Here is a 15,050-nt window from a genome sequence, read left to right as displayed (position 1 = left end):
CAGCTCTAGGATCAGAGTCTACCAGGCCCTAAGATCTAAGAACTGACCTAAGATCAGTCTCAATGTATAAGATCAATATATAAGATCAATATATAATATTCACCAAGAATATTATTCATGAAACACACTGATCAAACTAGTCAAATAGATTGAAATAAATGAGTTTAAGTTCAACTCAATTTCAACATTGATGAACGAAAAAGTTTACATTGATATTAGAAGAAAACAATAACTTTATTGCCCATAAGAAATAACATACAGAAAAGAACAGTTCACACCAATGCCTGCGTCCTGTTTCTGACAGCAGCACAAACCTAATCTAAGTTTGCAATGTCTTTTTTTACTCTTTTAAGAAATATACATATCTTTTATTTTTCTAAATGTCGCAAAGGGAAATGTATTTACTTTGTTATTGAGGTACTTAATGTTAAACCACCAAACAGTTACATTTTCAATATTTAACAGTTGCTCATGCATTCTTTAAATAAGTTTGAAGAGAATTGCAGTGAGACCACAAGTTTCCATTGAACGACAGAATTTCTCTTGGAAAATTCAAGGAAAATTTCGTCTTACAATCGAAATAAAAAGGGCACTCGTACAAAGCCTAAGTTACTCTCAGAAGCCTACTGAAGCCTATATAGAGAGAGGCTTCCACATCGGAAGATGCCACTGAACTTTCTCAACCCATTCACAGTCAGGGCGAAGAAAACGACCACAAAAGTCCCATAGAATGCATAAGCGTCTTTAAATATTAAAAGCCAGCGGATATTTTTGAACCTACAGATAAACAAAGGGTTTGCAACATAGTCACAGTTTAAAAAAATAAAATAAAACAAACTAAATGAAACTTAAAAAAAGAACATAAGAAAAAAATTAAAGCACTTTATTCCATGTATGGACACATGACTAATTCAAGCTTTTGATTCTTGTCCGACTTTAGCCCACTTCGAGGGAAGCTGCAGCAGTGTTTTCCTCAGTGACCAAGAAGCCCAGTGCCTAAACAGACACACAATGGGTCATGTTGACAATCACACAATCTGCAATATAACTGCTGCACAGTTTAGAGTAAATAACATACTTCTGCTGTGAATATTTAATATTTTAAGCAGCAATCAGGAAATAACAACCCAGACAGTGTAAATCACTGAACGTAAGTGTTCAAGAACTCTCCTTACCTTTAAATCCTTCTTCAGGCATACAGACTGAAAAAGAGCACACAGATTATGAATATGAGAAAAACAAACAATCCGGAGTAGAGTCTGATTTTATATGAATGAGTTGAATGTCATTGAGAGCTAAATAGTCAAAAGTAACTTTTCAGGGAGGAGGCATACAACACGACATACCCTGATAAACATCGTCCATTGCTGCATAATCTGCTATGGGTTCGTCAGCCTGGATGAAAAACGACAATTGACAATTCAGTAACAGAGTAAAGCTTAGATCTCTCCTTGTGTTCAGTGACCACTGTTATAACATGTGCCGGTCTCTCCTACATATTGCGAGTTAGTAAAGTTTCACATCTAATCTGACGGCGAGCTGGCGGACCTTCAGGCAGATGACACTCTCCGGGATGACCCCCAGGCTGCCGAGGGTGGCGGAGTCGTCCGTTAGACATCGTCCATCGATGGAGAGGTTCTGATCAAACGGGGCTACGGAGAATGCGTGCATGATCTGAGGAAGAGCAACAGCAGATCTCAGATCAGATCAGAACATCACGGAGGAGACCAAACGTTATGCAGACACATTAGACGCTCTCTTACTTGATGTACGTTGAGTATTCAATCATATCTGTGGTTGTGTCCCAATAGCCTTTCCTCCATCCCTTGCATTCTCTCTCCTCGCTTCTTTCCAAAAAACCAAGAGGAGGAACCTTAGATCTTCTCCTTCAATGTGTTTTGAGAAGGAAGCAAGGATGGAAAATGCCAGGAATAGAGGACAGACTATTGGGACACACCCGTTATGTTTATGTGCACTGGAGAAACTGCTCACCTGTATTTTGAGCTCCTTGAGCGTCTGATTGGCCGAGACTATGAGTGCCTTTTCCCCGCGGAGTTTTCGGTGGCGCGTACTTCGCCTGATACCCGATTTACCGCAGCTGGCCACGGGGGCGGGACTTGCTGCGGCACCGATGATGCCGTCACTCAGCTTCAGACGCTTCGCCCCGTCCTCTGACTGGACAAAGAGACCACGTGACCAGTGAGCAAAGGCAGAATGGGGCAATGGCTGTCACTCATCTTCTAAGCCCTCCATTAAGACCTAACGTTATAGGCCTAAACGAATCAATTGCTGTACAACAGAGACATATCTCCCTTTCAACTGCTTTCAACAGCTAAGATAGAGGGGAGTTTGTTTCGCCCAACATCCACGACAACGACAGAAACTAAACCTTTGTCTACGTTTCCCTTCAGAAAATTGACAGGCTGTTACAGCATGACGATTACGCGGCGAGTGCCTTGGAACATAACCGCAGTTACTCATCTGTCAAGTTGGCGGAACCGTGTCTTACCTGGCTGAAGTCTGGGTCTCTCTCTCCGTCCACTTTAGCGGGCTCCTCCCTCTCGTCCTCCGCCTCCGACCCGCTCTGGTTCATCTCAGGAGCGGCCTCCTTCATGATCTACAGATGGAATTAAGAGTGACTCATTTTCCCCTCGACTTCATACAATTGTCATGAACAGACAGATATCCAATGCTGTAAGTACTGAGATGTTTGTTCTAAGAAACCCATAGTAACTTGACGTGTAATTGTAAAACAAGAAAGAGAGGGGAAGAGGGAGATAGTGGGAGCTAGGCAGGAACAGACTCACCCTTTTGTCGTCGATGACCTTGCGGACGTAGACGGTGGCCTGGGCGTACTCCCTCATGTCCCTTTGCTGCTGGAAGATGAAGCCTTCTCTGCACTCCCGACACAGCTCTGTACACACACACACAGACACACACACACACACACACACAGACAGACAGATCTAAAACAGCATACCGCGTGATAAAACAGCTTATCATACGATACTAAAACATAAAACTGGATTAGTGGAAAACTCAGTTCCTTGTGACTTCCTAGGAATTGTTTTTCATTGATTTCACGATATTCTTGTGGCCCTCCAAATAATGTCTCACAAACTAAGTCATCACCCATGGGGGAAATAGCCGTGGCCCTTGATTTGTGTAAACACTGACTGCCTGAGTGTACCCCGCCCAATCTCTTACCAGGCTGAGTGGTATACTCCACGCTGGAGCCGTTGGGTGTGGCCTCGCTGAGGCGGCAGATGGAGATTGGCTGGTCCACCAGGAAGTGTCTGCTGATCACCTCCCACTCGCCGGGCCAGAGAAGAGCTATACTGTGCCAAGAGAGCAGCACACAGCATGAGAGCAGACACAGACAGCGGTTCTCACACACACAACACATACTCTGAGTTGATTTAGAGTTATATATAGTTATATATAGTTCATTTTTAACAAACACCCCCAAAAGGACCACGGGAATCACAGCGATTAACAGGTTGTTGTTTTTTTGCATTCTGAAATCTCTAGCAGGGTTGTGAGTGAGAGGTGGGTGTATGAACAAGTGTGTTTTGGGGGGGAAGGGATGGGGGGGGGGGGGGGGGGGGGGGGGGTCTGTAGGGCTGGGAGGCTAGTGGGCTAGAGGCAGTGGTATGTCAGAGACTGGGGGTGGGGCCAGGGGCACTCACTGTTGGGCGTCGCCCTTCACCATGGAGTCGTAGGTGAACATGAACCCCCCGTGGGGACAGAGGAGCAGGCTGTTCCCCACGCTGGACACAGGGGTGGTTTTAGCGGGCCTCCTAAAGAGAAAGAGATAGGGAGAAAGACAGGAAGAATATCAAGCACACAGCTAGGGTTGGGCTAGGGGAAGGTTTTACCGGTAACATACAGTGCTTTTTTTTTTTTTAACAGTACTAGGGTGGGACTTCCTATGAACTGGGAAGGCATCAGCCAATTGGATCAACACATGGTCTTCTTCTTCACTAGATTTACCTATAGGTTGTAAATGGCCTTCAGGTACATGTCACCATCTACTGGTGCCAATAAATGCCTGACCTGAGACACTGGAGCTGAGCTGATGCTACACTCCAGCACAGCAGGTGGCAGTGAATCACCAACATTTGATTTATTCTCCCACTCAAATCACAGAAGATGAAGAAAGTTGACTACATGGCGCTCCCCATATAATCACTGTTCATTTAAGGGAGTGTGCCCTCTAGTGGTTATAACTCTATGGGTACAACGTGTGAAAGACATGACAGAAGATGTCTTATAGTCATTACATTCGGTTCACCGATATCCCCTCTCAAAGCTGCTAGATGGTGAAAGGACTTACCTGATGAACTTTCTCCACTCGTCCACAAAAAACAGAGGAACAATGTAGAGGATGTCCGTATCCTAGAACAAAGACATGTTTTATTTTTTTTATAAGACAGATAGGACATAATGTACTCAGGACACCCTATTGAGGTTGATCGACAAAACCAAGGTTAAAACACAAATTGTGGGGGGAAAAAAATAAAATCCCCCATATACTGAAATAGGACTATGCTTGTAAAGGTAGCAACCAAGGGTGAGCCCATTAAGGAGGTAAACGGTACCTGCGGCCATTTGGTGAGGGTGGGCCTGTTCTTCTCCTGGAAGAGGTTCAGTAGAGAGCTCTTCTGCTCTGATGCCATCATCCTGTTCAGAGCCTCGTTCTCCTTCCCCTCTCGCTCCAGCCTCTGATGTAGTTGGGGGGGTGTGTGTGTGTGTGTAAGAGATTGATGTCTTCAATATCATCACAGAATCATGTCTACCAGTCCAATTTTTATGATAAGGCATAGAATAGAAGTAGAATTCCTCATTTTCCGAAGTCTGAATATCAGCGATTCCTGATTAGAAAGCGAATGGTTTGGGGTGGTAGTAACAGTAGTAGTTGTGAGTCAATGCTTCCCCTCACCTCACACTGCTGACAGGGCTCCTGTAGATGGGTGAACTGGGGGGCTTTGGGGAAGTAGACCCTCAGTTTGGACCACACCTCCTCTGTCACCAGCCTGCGCTCGCTCTCGAGGATACTCAGACCTCCTAGGGGACACACACACAGAGACAGGGGGGCTGGAACCATAGTAGAATGTCTGCCATAGTAGAATACAATGTCTGCCTAAAGTGGACAGAGCCCCAAACTTCTTTAAATACTAGCCTAGGTCCCTTGGTTACTAGTGCCAGAGCCAAAGGGGTTAGGGTAAAACATGATCTTTTGGCACCCAATGTTCCATGACATTCACATGTTGCTTTCTACTAGAGTATGTCATTGTCACAGAGAGTTCATCGCTTACACAACAGTTGGAGACCTAGTGCAACTGTTTAGTCACAACCAGTGGGCGTTACCGTGCCGACAGAGGATGTCCTCATTGAAGGTCTTCATCTCTTCCTCATCTGCGTCCTGCGCCTCTGGACCGTACTCTGATAAAACACAACCAACTATGTTACAATAAGAATCAAGTAAGTATCAAAAGAAGAGGTTGGTTAATGTTAAGATGATGTATCAAATAGAGGATGGTGTCAGAAGAGCATGAATTCTGAGTCATCTACTCTAGTCTCCTTATAGAGTCTGTCATAATGGATTGGTTGTTACCTTTGGTGGCGGTGATCTCCGGTCCTTCCCCGTTGGTTTTGCCGTTGTTGTGTTTGGTCTCTTCCTCATCTTCCTCCAGCTGCTCCAGAGCCAGCTGTCTCCAGCCCCGCAACGAAGCTTTGCCCACCCAGTAGCCTTCCTCGCTGCAGGACAGGACGAGGGCGTTAACACATGCGCACACACAGCCCCTCGCACGGCAAACGCACCACACAGGCTCCCGTGGTTCAACGGTGCTACATTACCTCTTGGCAGGGCCCTTGACCAGGTTGGAGACTTCTCTGAAGTCCTCGTTGAGTTGGTTCTTTAGCCGTAGTACCCTGCAGCGCTGACCCACACACTCCTCACAGAGAGACGACTCTGGGACACACAGCGGTCAAACACACACGAGCTTAGACAGAGAGACATGATTGAAACAAAATTATTATTTTACACTGTATCTTCCAAGATCCTCCAGGTCATGAATATGCCCTTCAAAGACAGGGTAAGTTGTCTGGAAATATGGAGGAGAAATTTCATCTCTCCAGGTGTGAAGCCCTTTTGACCTATTGCACAGTCAACGCACAGAACTATGTAGAATGGGAACTGATGGGGCTACACAACACAAATAACAGTAAAGCGCGGCCTCCCTCTGTCTTACGGTCTAGTCGTGGTCCTCCTCCGTAGCGGTCGAAGAGGAGCTGGGATGCTCGGAGGGAGATCCTCTTGACCTCGCCCACCTTGTCCGGGTGCAGCTTGCCGTGCGAGCACAGGAACTTGGAGTTGTCGATGGCCTTGGTGGCCGTGGCGTCGTCCAGCCAGTTCTTCAGCCACTCCAGGGGCACAAACTCATATGGCAGGCCTGCAACACACACAGAGGTGGGACAAATCTATCATAATCACCGTCGTCGTCGTCATCATCATCATCGTCGTCGTCATCATTGTCATGGCAACATTTTTAGACTGTTGCCTGATATTCATGAAAGCAGCGTGACATGAAACTAAGTGAAGCTGAACAGTTTTAAAAGGTAAAAAGTAAAGTTGTCAGTGTATCAATGCAACATGTAATGCTAATCATACGCATGCACTTCAAAGACAACTGGTCACAATAAATAAGTGTCAACTCCATGACAGTAATAAAAATATATGAAGTGCCAATTTTACAAAGCTAATATTGTCAGAAGGTTGAATCGTAATTTTTATATACACATTTCTCCACAAGTGTCCCATTTCTTCACTGTTTTCCTTAAGTATGCACTCGTAAGAAAATAAACAGTAACAACTTCTGTGTTTACTTGTATATCAGGCAGCAGAGCATGTCCATACTCTGGGTCCAGCCGTGTGGTCTAAGCCAAGAACTGAGTTTTCCATTAACTCTTGTAGAGTCTCACCCTTTGATCTATCACCCAGTCTGAAGCAGTACACAAAGCATTAACATCTTCATGTCACAGCAACCTGCATGCTAATTGGTTTGATCGTTTTTGTCACCCTTAACCTGATGACTCACTATCACAGGATGTTATGAAAACCTGTTCCAAATGGATGGCCTGATTAGCATATGCCCTAACAGTCTAAATCTTACACACTTGTGCACTTTCGCACATGGATTAAGATGGGAATGGATTGGTATAAGAGTCTACGCCTAGACCAATCCTATGCTTTTAAATCCACATGGAGAAGTACACAAGTACACACTTCAGGGGAAGGGTGAAGAAATGGGACACAGCAACTGACTGCTCCAGTCGAACTGGGGCAGACAGAGGGTACCCTTGTCATAATTACATGGTTACCATACAAGGCCGTTTTAGGTCTTCTACCTCATCTGCAAATTGTTTCCTATTCTGTCACTTGGTTTTAACATTCTACGACATCTATTTTCAAATAAACTAAACTAGCTATGATTGAGATTCACGGTTGTTGAAAAAAAGGGTAAGCTATGGGGAAGGGAATGTTTTTACCGACCGTCTTCCGCGGGCAAAAGCTCGTAGAGTTCCTTCACCTCTTCGTGCTTGGCCTTGCCCTTGTCCACGCTCTGCTTTCTCATGTCGGCCATCTCGCAGCACCACTCCTCGAACTTTCTGTTGTCTCGGTCCACCAGCCTCTGCAGAATGACTGCCACAGCAAAGAGGAGAGAGAGAGGGGGGGGGGGCCTCAGCTGAAATCATAGCCTTCACTCGAGTCAGGGGTCAACCAGACCAGACCATTCCTGACCATAACCATTCCTCGGTTTTAGGTAGTGGACTGTACGTACATCCTTTCATGGACCTCACAGGTGAAGGGTATATAAAACAGCATTATGAAAATAGAGGAACCAGCACACGTTCAGTTTGAATGTCGTGATGACTCAACAACTGTGGGTCTTTGGTCACACAGGAGATGAAATCTAGACCCACAGGGACACTCTACTACAAGTCTAAAAGACCCAACTGTCCCTTTAAATGCTCACCTGGGACCTCGACGCTAGCCTCCATGGTTTCAGTGCCCTCCTCTTTCTGGCACTTGTACACCAGCATGTAGGCGTTTCTGGAGCAGTGGTAGCCTTTACTGCACTTGGGCTTGCGTGCCTGGGACTTCACTGTCTCAGCTGTGGGTGGAACAAAAGAATGAGGATATAGAAAAGGCGGTGAGTTACAGTGGTTCTGGTTAGGGAGGGGTACTTGAGACAATTAGAGGCATTGTTATCAGGCTGCCTGCCACCATGCCCAGACATACAGTATTACTTGTATTTGTATAAAGATGTCTATTCCGCCACTCTGAGTACAGGAATGTAGTGCTCCCAAGTGGCTACTGGATCCCACTACTGCCACCATGTGTTAGAATGTAAAGGACCCTGCAGCCTATTAGATTCAGAACTTCAGTGGGTGTCATATTTTGCCCACAAGTTCCAATAGAATTCGCTTCTAATGAGAATGCACGCTGGAACACCATCCAAGCTTATTGCCAAACACAGCGGATTGTTTGCTGAACTCTGTGTCCACAGCTATAGTTGTGTGTCCAGTGAGAGGTGAAAGTGCTGAGGAAGACCAGGGAGACTCACCGATGTCCTCTTCGATGCCCAGCTGCAGCTTCTTGCCCTCCATCTTCTCTATCTCCTCGTCGTTGAACTTGTACCAGTCACTGGTGCAGGCATCTCGCACGTGGGCGATGTAGTGGCCAGAGTAGGCGCTGACGCCCCGGTGGATCAGGACTGCACTGAGCTCGTACACACACTTCTCATCTTCTGGGAACGTCACCCAAAACACACACACACAGACTCACCAACTTTCCAAAATGGTGTTTGGGATATAACATTGTAGCCTGTGTGCCCGTCTGTGTGCCAGACTTCCCACAATGTGTTGTTGTTGGATGCCGAGACACACAGACGCACAGGCTAAGTAGATTAGGAGGAGATGACAAACGCATCGATGGTAAAAGCAACATTTCCCCCCCCCCCCCCCCCCCCCCATCAGCGATGCTCCACTACATTCACATCTTATAGCTGTTTTGCATTAGGATTTGATGTGGTAAATTGTGTTTTGCCCATTGAAGCCCATTATGACAATGTTGCTTCTGAATAATGTGTGTATTACTTTTTCAAGCGGTAATTTATAAACCCTGCTCCACTTATTTTCACTCCACAACTCTGACTGCTTATGCAATAGGAAAGGACCTCTGATGTTCAATAAACCATCAATCACAACTGCTGCACGAGAGGCAGCTACTTGTGCGTTCGTCAGGAATAAGTCTAACGTATGAAAGTACGCTCAAAACAAAACAGAGCATTCTATTTGGAAACTAAATCGGCCAAATCTCACATTACGGTTGGCAAAGTATTTCAGTATGAGAAAATCGAAATATACAATCAATGCACGTAAAAACTGTCTGCGGTGAGGTACCACTGTTGAATAATAGTGCTAGATATAACGTGTAAATATAGTGGAGCGTCGCTTAAAACAGGGTAGGCAGAGAGTCTTACATATAAACACGCTGAACTGTATTGCATAATACATTCCGCATGTATTTAGATCATATTGCGTATATGGTAATTTGGTCATGAATACTGATATTGAATGTGTATGAGTGATATTTTGGGCCATTGAGAAGCTGCCGATACCTTTTCCCTCCAGGAAGGGGCTCATGTCCAGTATCTCTGGAAAACTAATGAAGGTGTTGAGCTTCTTCTTGTGACCCGTTTGTCTGGAAATTGAAAACAAACAAAAATATCAACAAAGCATTCAACACCTTACATAGCCTGCCTCAAGGATAGGCAGTATCGTCTTTTTGGGCACTGGAATGGAGGGAGGATTGGCTCGGGGTGTGGGAGGTACTATTATTATTATTATATACCTGTCAAAGACGAAGCGCATGAGCTGGAGGTTGAGGGTGCGCGGAAGGCTTTGGAGTTTGATGCGTCGCGTGGCGTTCTGTTTGCTCTGGCAGCTTTCGCAGAAGTAGCGGTTGTCGCCGTCCAGCTTCTCATCCTGCCGGGAAAGAGGAGAGATCAATCGGTAAACAATAACACATGCAGGCAACAGGGCCAATGTAAACAGAACATTTATTTGTACCCGTAAGAGGGGGGGGTAAATGCCCATGACCTCAATAGAGATTTTGAGATTTTCTAGTGAATGAGACTGTGGTAAACTAATGGAGGAGATAAACCATAAAACAAACCTTAACCCACACATACAGTGCCTTCGGAAAATATTCAGACCCCTTCACTTTTTCCACATTTTGTTGTGTTTTAGACTCAATTTAAAATGGATTAAATTAAAAGAATTTGGCATCGATCCACACATAATACCCCAGTGACAAAGCGAAAACATGTTTTTAGAAATGTCAGTAAATTTATTAAAACTGAAATACCTCTTGTACATAAGTATTCAGACCCTTTGCTATGACACTCTTAAAATTAGCTAAAATGCAAAAACGTTATCACCAAATCACTCAGTAAGTTGAATTGAGTCCATCTTAATGCAAGGATAATAGTTCATGTAATTTTGGAATTAATATCTTTGTTTTTATAGGGTCTCTGATTTGCATAGGAATCAATTACACACTGTGTAGATTAGTGGAAAAAGTGAAGGGGTCTGAATACTTTCTGAAGGCACTGTACACCTTTTATTCTGAAACCTAGCATCTACCTGTAGGTAGTGTAGGTTGTGTCGTACTAGTATGTTTAACACTACCAATAGTGATTTTGTGATTTTATTTGACCATTGAAAAAAGAGCAACAGCATAAATAATGTAAATGTGTTTGATTGAATTGGGCTCTTGGTGAACACATAAGTGGGTAATTTTGTTGTAGTTTACAACTTTATAGAATTCAGGACACTGTGTTGGTACAGATATCTTTATAGGGAGGCTTTTCAACTTCATGTCCCTGTAATGTAATAATGATTGACATAAAATAACAATTCATAATCCATCACCTTCTGGAACTCTGACATACTATTTTATCACCCTTCGGGAATTCTGTGAGATCATAATGCAGGTGTACTTTGAGGAACTCAAACTTTATAAACGCATTACATAATGCATTGTTACTTAGAAACTCTGACATCATAATGTTTTGTTACCTTGAGGAACTAAGTGACATCATAAGGAGTTGTTCCCCATGAGATACTCTGTGACATCATAATGTATTGATACCTTGATGAACTCTGTGACATCATAATGAGTTGTCACCTTGAGGAACTCTCTTGACACCATACTGAATAGTTACCTTGAGGAACTCTGTGACACATTCTGTAAGGTTCTTGTGGCCCTGGATGTTGAGCTCCAGTTCGTAGAATCTGGACGGCAGGGGAGATGCACGGCCACACTGGTTACACCTGATTCACAAATACAGAGAGAGAGACTCAGCATACAGACAGATATGAGCAGAGTATTCAAACAACCTTTGAAGACAGGTTAAGAACCAATTTGATGTTCAACATTAGTACCTCACAACATATTACAGGAGTTTTCTTGACGAGGATTTGAACAATTCTACTTGCTCTGCAGAGGTCGCTATTGCCTGAGGGTGGAACTAAAATCTGGGTAGTCTTAAAAAGGTTTGTTAGAAAATCTCTGGTTGGGCTTGATCTGGATCCAAAATCATAAATGGCAAAAGCGTGGCTGTGATAAAAACATAACCTTTTCAGCAACAAAGCCAACGCTTGTAAAAACACCCAGTGTCAAGCTTGATATGGGCTGTCCAGTTAAACTGACAGAGGAGTTATCCATCTGCCTTTAGAAGAAGGCAAATAAAAGGCTCTTAAATCCAGTTGTGTTTCTGACAGGCACCCCAAATGGTATCAAAGCACAAAATAGCCAGACGGCTTGACTTTATAAAAACACACCATTAAAGCAGGGACAAGGACATCTCTCGGGCAACCTCAAGACTCCACTTTCTGCTCAACAAAACTATGCAGATTCTTTTTTTTTTTTCCTTCTCATCATTGCATTATCTCTCTACCTTTTCCCTCGTCAATTTAATTCACCCAACGGAAAAAATTATTGGCATTCCATGCGCCCAGCTACTTCAATACTGTACTTCATGCATGCTTGTTAGCAGCTAGGCATTGTATGAATACAGCTCGTAATAAGAAGCAAGGCCATGTAATAAATATTATGTGATACAATATGCTTACTGATTTACTAGTCCTAATCCTAATTTAAGATTCGTGGGCATTACTTGAAATTTCCTTAAGAACGTCAGTCTGAGTGTGTTTAAAGTTAAGTGCTAAGTTAAGTGCTAATGTTAATGCTGCCTTACACAGTGACGTATGAAAACTGTCCACAGAACTGCTGCTGGATGACATTCTGGAGGTTTGGGTTCTTCTGTTTGGACAGGGTGTCCTCTAAGAGGGAGAGGAAGAGCTTGGAGAACTCCTGAGCATCCTGAATTGGACAGAGGGACAGGAGAGAGAAATGGCAAATTGAGGAGGATGTCTTAAAAATACACTATTGAGCAGAACTCACTGTTGATAGATAAAAGCATCTTATGGCCATCATTACACTTGCTTATGGTGCGTTACTGCGATCTCTGAAACTCAGAACGTCTGAGTTAAAATCCAGGTAAGTTGTTTGTGCAGAGCTTCCTATTGGTTGATTCTGGTACTCTCTGAGTAGTAAACTTGGATATCTCCTTTCTACGAATTTCCATGTCGGAAATGTCAGTTTCCTATTTCCGAGATGGCATGACCACATCAGTACCACTACAAAACAACGTGGCCGCTTGAAAACCTTTTCTTTACTTGTCAACTTTCTTTTATCAACCACTTTGCAAGGACTTTCGGACCAAGTTGTTCAACAAAAACAGGAGATATTATAAGGGGATCTACCTGCTGTTGTCCCGTATCCAGCCCCAGAGCCTTGACCAGCCCCGAGGGGTCGATGTACCTTCTGTTGCTGTTCTGTAGTAGTGCAAACAGGTACTGTAGATGTTCGCAGATGGTCTGAGGCTCGTAGTCTGAAGAAAGGCAAAATAAGTTAGCAATGTCCTATTGACGTCACCTACAGAGTCTTTAAAAACTCTTTAGAGAACACACAAGGGTCATGTTTAGTAGTCGGACACAATGTAACACACCTTTGCTGCAGAAAACTAAACGCTGTGTTCTTATTGCACAAATTCAAAGAGTGCCTCCTCCGATTCAAAACATTTCCCTGTGTCGTGCCTACTGAACAAAGTTATTTGACCTTAAGGCATTCTTACCAGACTCCATGTTGTGCTCCTCCGCCCGTGCGTTCTGGCACAGGTACAGGGTCCTGCGCAGCTCCAGGTTGTGAAACCACACCTGCAGGAAAGTGTTGACGTAACATGTGGCACCCAGGTTTGTCAACCCCACAAACGTGTTCTAAGAGAGAGGAACAGGACATCCGTTTGCACTTACGTATAATAACACCTGTTTATATTTGTATGACTTGGTTGAGCTGATTGAGAAAACAGTTGTCTTCTGTAGCAGTGACCTGAGAAAGGTCAAAGACATTAGAAATGCATGCATTTGTCTCTCTTTTTGTCGATATGACTGGACAGGTGTAAGCAAGGGGTCCATCACAAAGCTGTCAGCTGCGAACTCGTTTCAGATCAATGATTTTGCCTCGAGGAGGGAAAGGGCAGAATGCATTTTCAAAGCATTAAAAACACCCAAGTGTGAATCTGGTGAATCATTGTGAATGAGTGTACCTTGTCCCTTCGCTCAGAGTTTGGGTCATCTATGTTGTGGAAAGCGTTCTCATCAATCTCTCCCAACCAGGCATGCTCTCCAATACCGACAAGGCAATTTGGGTTCCCTTTGCAATTCCTCCTGCGAAAGCAAAGCCTGGGTTGTCATCGACAGCATCCTTTTATTCTACTTTCTAATGTCTTCCACAAATTGTTGAAGCCATTTCTTTAGTTGAGTGCCTCCAAAATCATTAAAGGAAACGTCAGCAAATACATGATACCTGCTTTCCTCCTAAAACAGTTAGCTAGATTCAATATGATCATAGCACTGGCAGGTCAAGCATAGCCCCATATGCAACCACACTGACGCTAGCTGTTGTTCCCTGTACTACAGCAGTGATTGAGCATCATTATCATGATCACATATGGGGCATGTGTTACAGCATATCTCTGAACAGTGGAATAGCCATGAAAACACATTCATATCATTTTCACTTACGGTTATTCACCGAATTACAACAGATAATTAGCTCGCCTGCTAAACAGAAAGTCTAACGTTTAAAACACGCATTTGCAATAACTTCCAAGGGTCGAAGATGGGTACTATTGTAAAGTGTGAGCCCAGTAGTGGCAGTACCTGCAAGCTCCTCTCTTACACGCCGATACAACGATACGGTATGCTATCTCAATGTGTTCCCGTTTGATGTCCTCTGGTCGGACTGCTTCGACCCAGCGCCAGGCGGCTTTCTCTAGCTGTGCGCGAGGCGCCATTCTGCAAGAAAAACAGAGGCCAACATCGGTACGCTGACCGGGAAAGGTCGAGGATGCTGCGGCCTAGATAACGTTAGCTAGCAGCAGCGGCTGTCACTCATTGTTGGTGCTAGCTAGCTAGGTCAGCTAGCTAGCAAGTGGCCAAACGCCAAAAACATAGCATTCATTGTTAAATGTTGATCCGAAATAAACGGTCAATTTGTTAGAATGATAACAGTCTTAAATCACATCAATACCATGTCTTTCCAGCCTAGGCAAGGCAAACACAAGCCGTCTCCCTCACACACAGATCAGCTGATGATGGTTTTAGCTAGCTAACGACAGCTAGCACACTAGCTGGTCAGATGTTTTTCCATTAGCTACATACAGATAACTGCGTAGCTAGCTTTCTAGCTAACGTGTAGCTGAATTATTTAGAATTAGAATTAAATGTACATTCGAACCTTTAGTGCGTGTACCACAAACTTCTGATTGTGCAGCTGCTTCAATATAATATATTTTCACATTTTATTCACAGTTTGTTTTAGATTTAGCGCCCTTGCGTCAGTTTTTAAATAAATA

General features: G+C 44.0%; 1 protein-coding gene across 4 annotated transcripts; it reads right to left on the bottom strand.

Moving 5' to 3' along the window:
* Positions 1 to 215: 215 nt before the first annotated feature.
* Positions 216 to 15,050, bottom strand: usp48 (ubiquitin specific peptidase 48). 4 transcript variants are annotated; one of them, XM_083669118.1, is made up of 28 exons: positions 14,933 to 15,050; positions 14,356 to 14,490; positions 13,740 to 13,860; positions 13,269 to 13,410; positions 12,898 to 13,025; positions 12,330 to 12,454; positions 11,295 to 11,403; positions 9,920 to 10,053; positions 9,687 to 9,769; positions 8,631 to 8,813; positions 8,040 to 8,177; positions 7,556 to 7,705; positions 6,255 to 6,455; positions 5,860 to 5,974; positions 5,618 to 5,760; positions 5,371 to 5,445; positions 4,943 to 5,067; positions 4,602 to 4,724; positions 4,337 to 4,398; positions 3,690 to 3,800; positions 3,208 to 3,338; positions 2,808 to 2,914; positions 2,510 to 2,617; positions 1,993 to 2,175; positions 1,549 to 1,674; positions 1,347 to 1,395; positions 1,176 to 1,202; positions 216 to 996 (listed from the first exon to the last, which is right to left on the bottom strand). In XM_083669118.1, exons 2-28 carry the CDS (start codon positions 14,487 to 14,489, stop codon positions 974 to 976), a joined length of 3,156 nt encoding a protein of 1,051 aa, XP_083525244.1. In that variant the 5' UTR covers position 14,490; positions 14,933 to 15,050; the 3' UTR covers positions 216 to 973. The 4 variants fall into 4 exon arrangements, 3 of the variants coding, with proteins under 3 accessions (XP_083525244.1, XP_083525246.1, XP_083525245.1); XM_083669120.1 differs by having other exon boundaries at positions 8,631 to 8,810; XM_083669119.1 differs by lacking the exon at positions 14,933 to 15,050 and adding an exon at positions 14,726 to 14,745.

Source organism: Argentina silus, assembly GCF_951799395.1.
Source record: "Argentina silus genome assembly, chromosome: 4".
In the NCBI taxonomy this organism is placed as follows: Eukaryota; Metazoa; Chordata; class Actinopteri; order Argentiniformes; family Argentinidae; genus Argentina; species Argentina silus.
The sequence above is the reverse complement of the archived record's forward strand: the minus strand, read 5'-3'. Positions and strand labels throughout refer to the sequence as shown.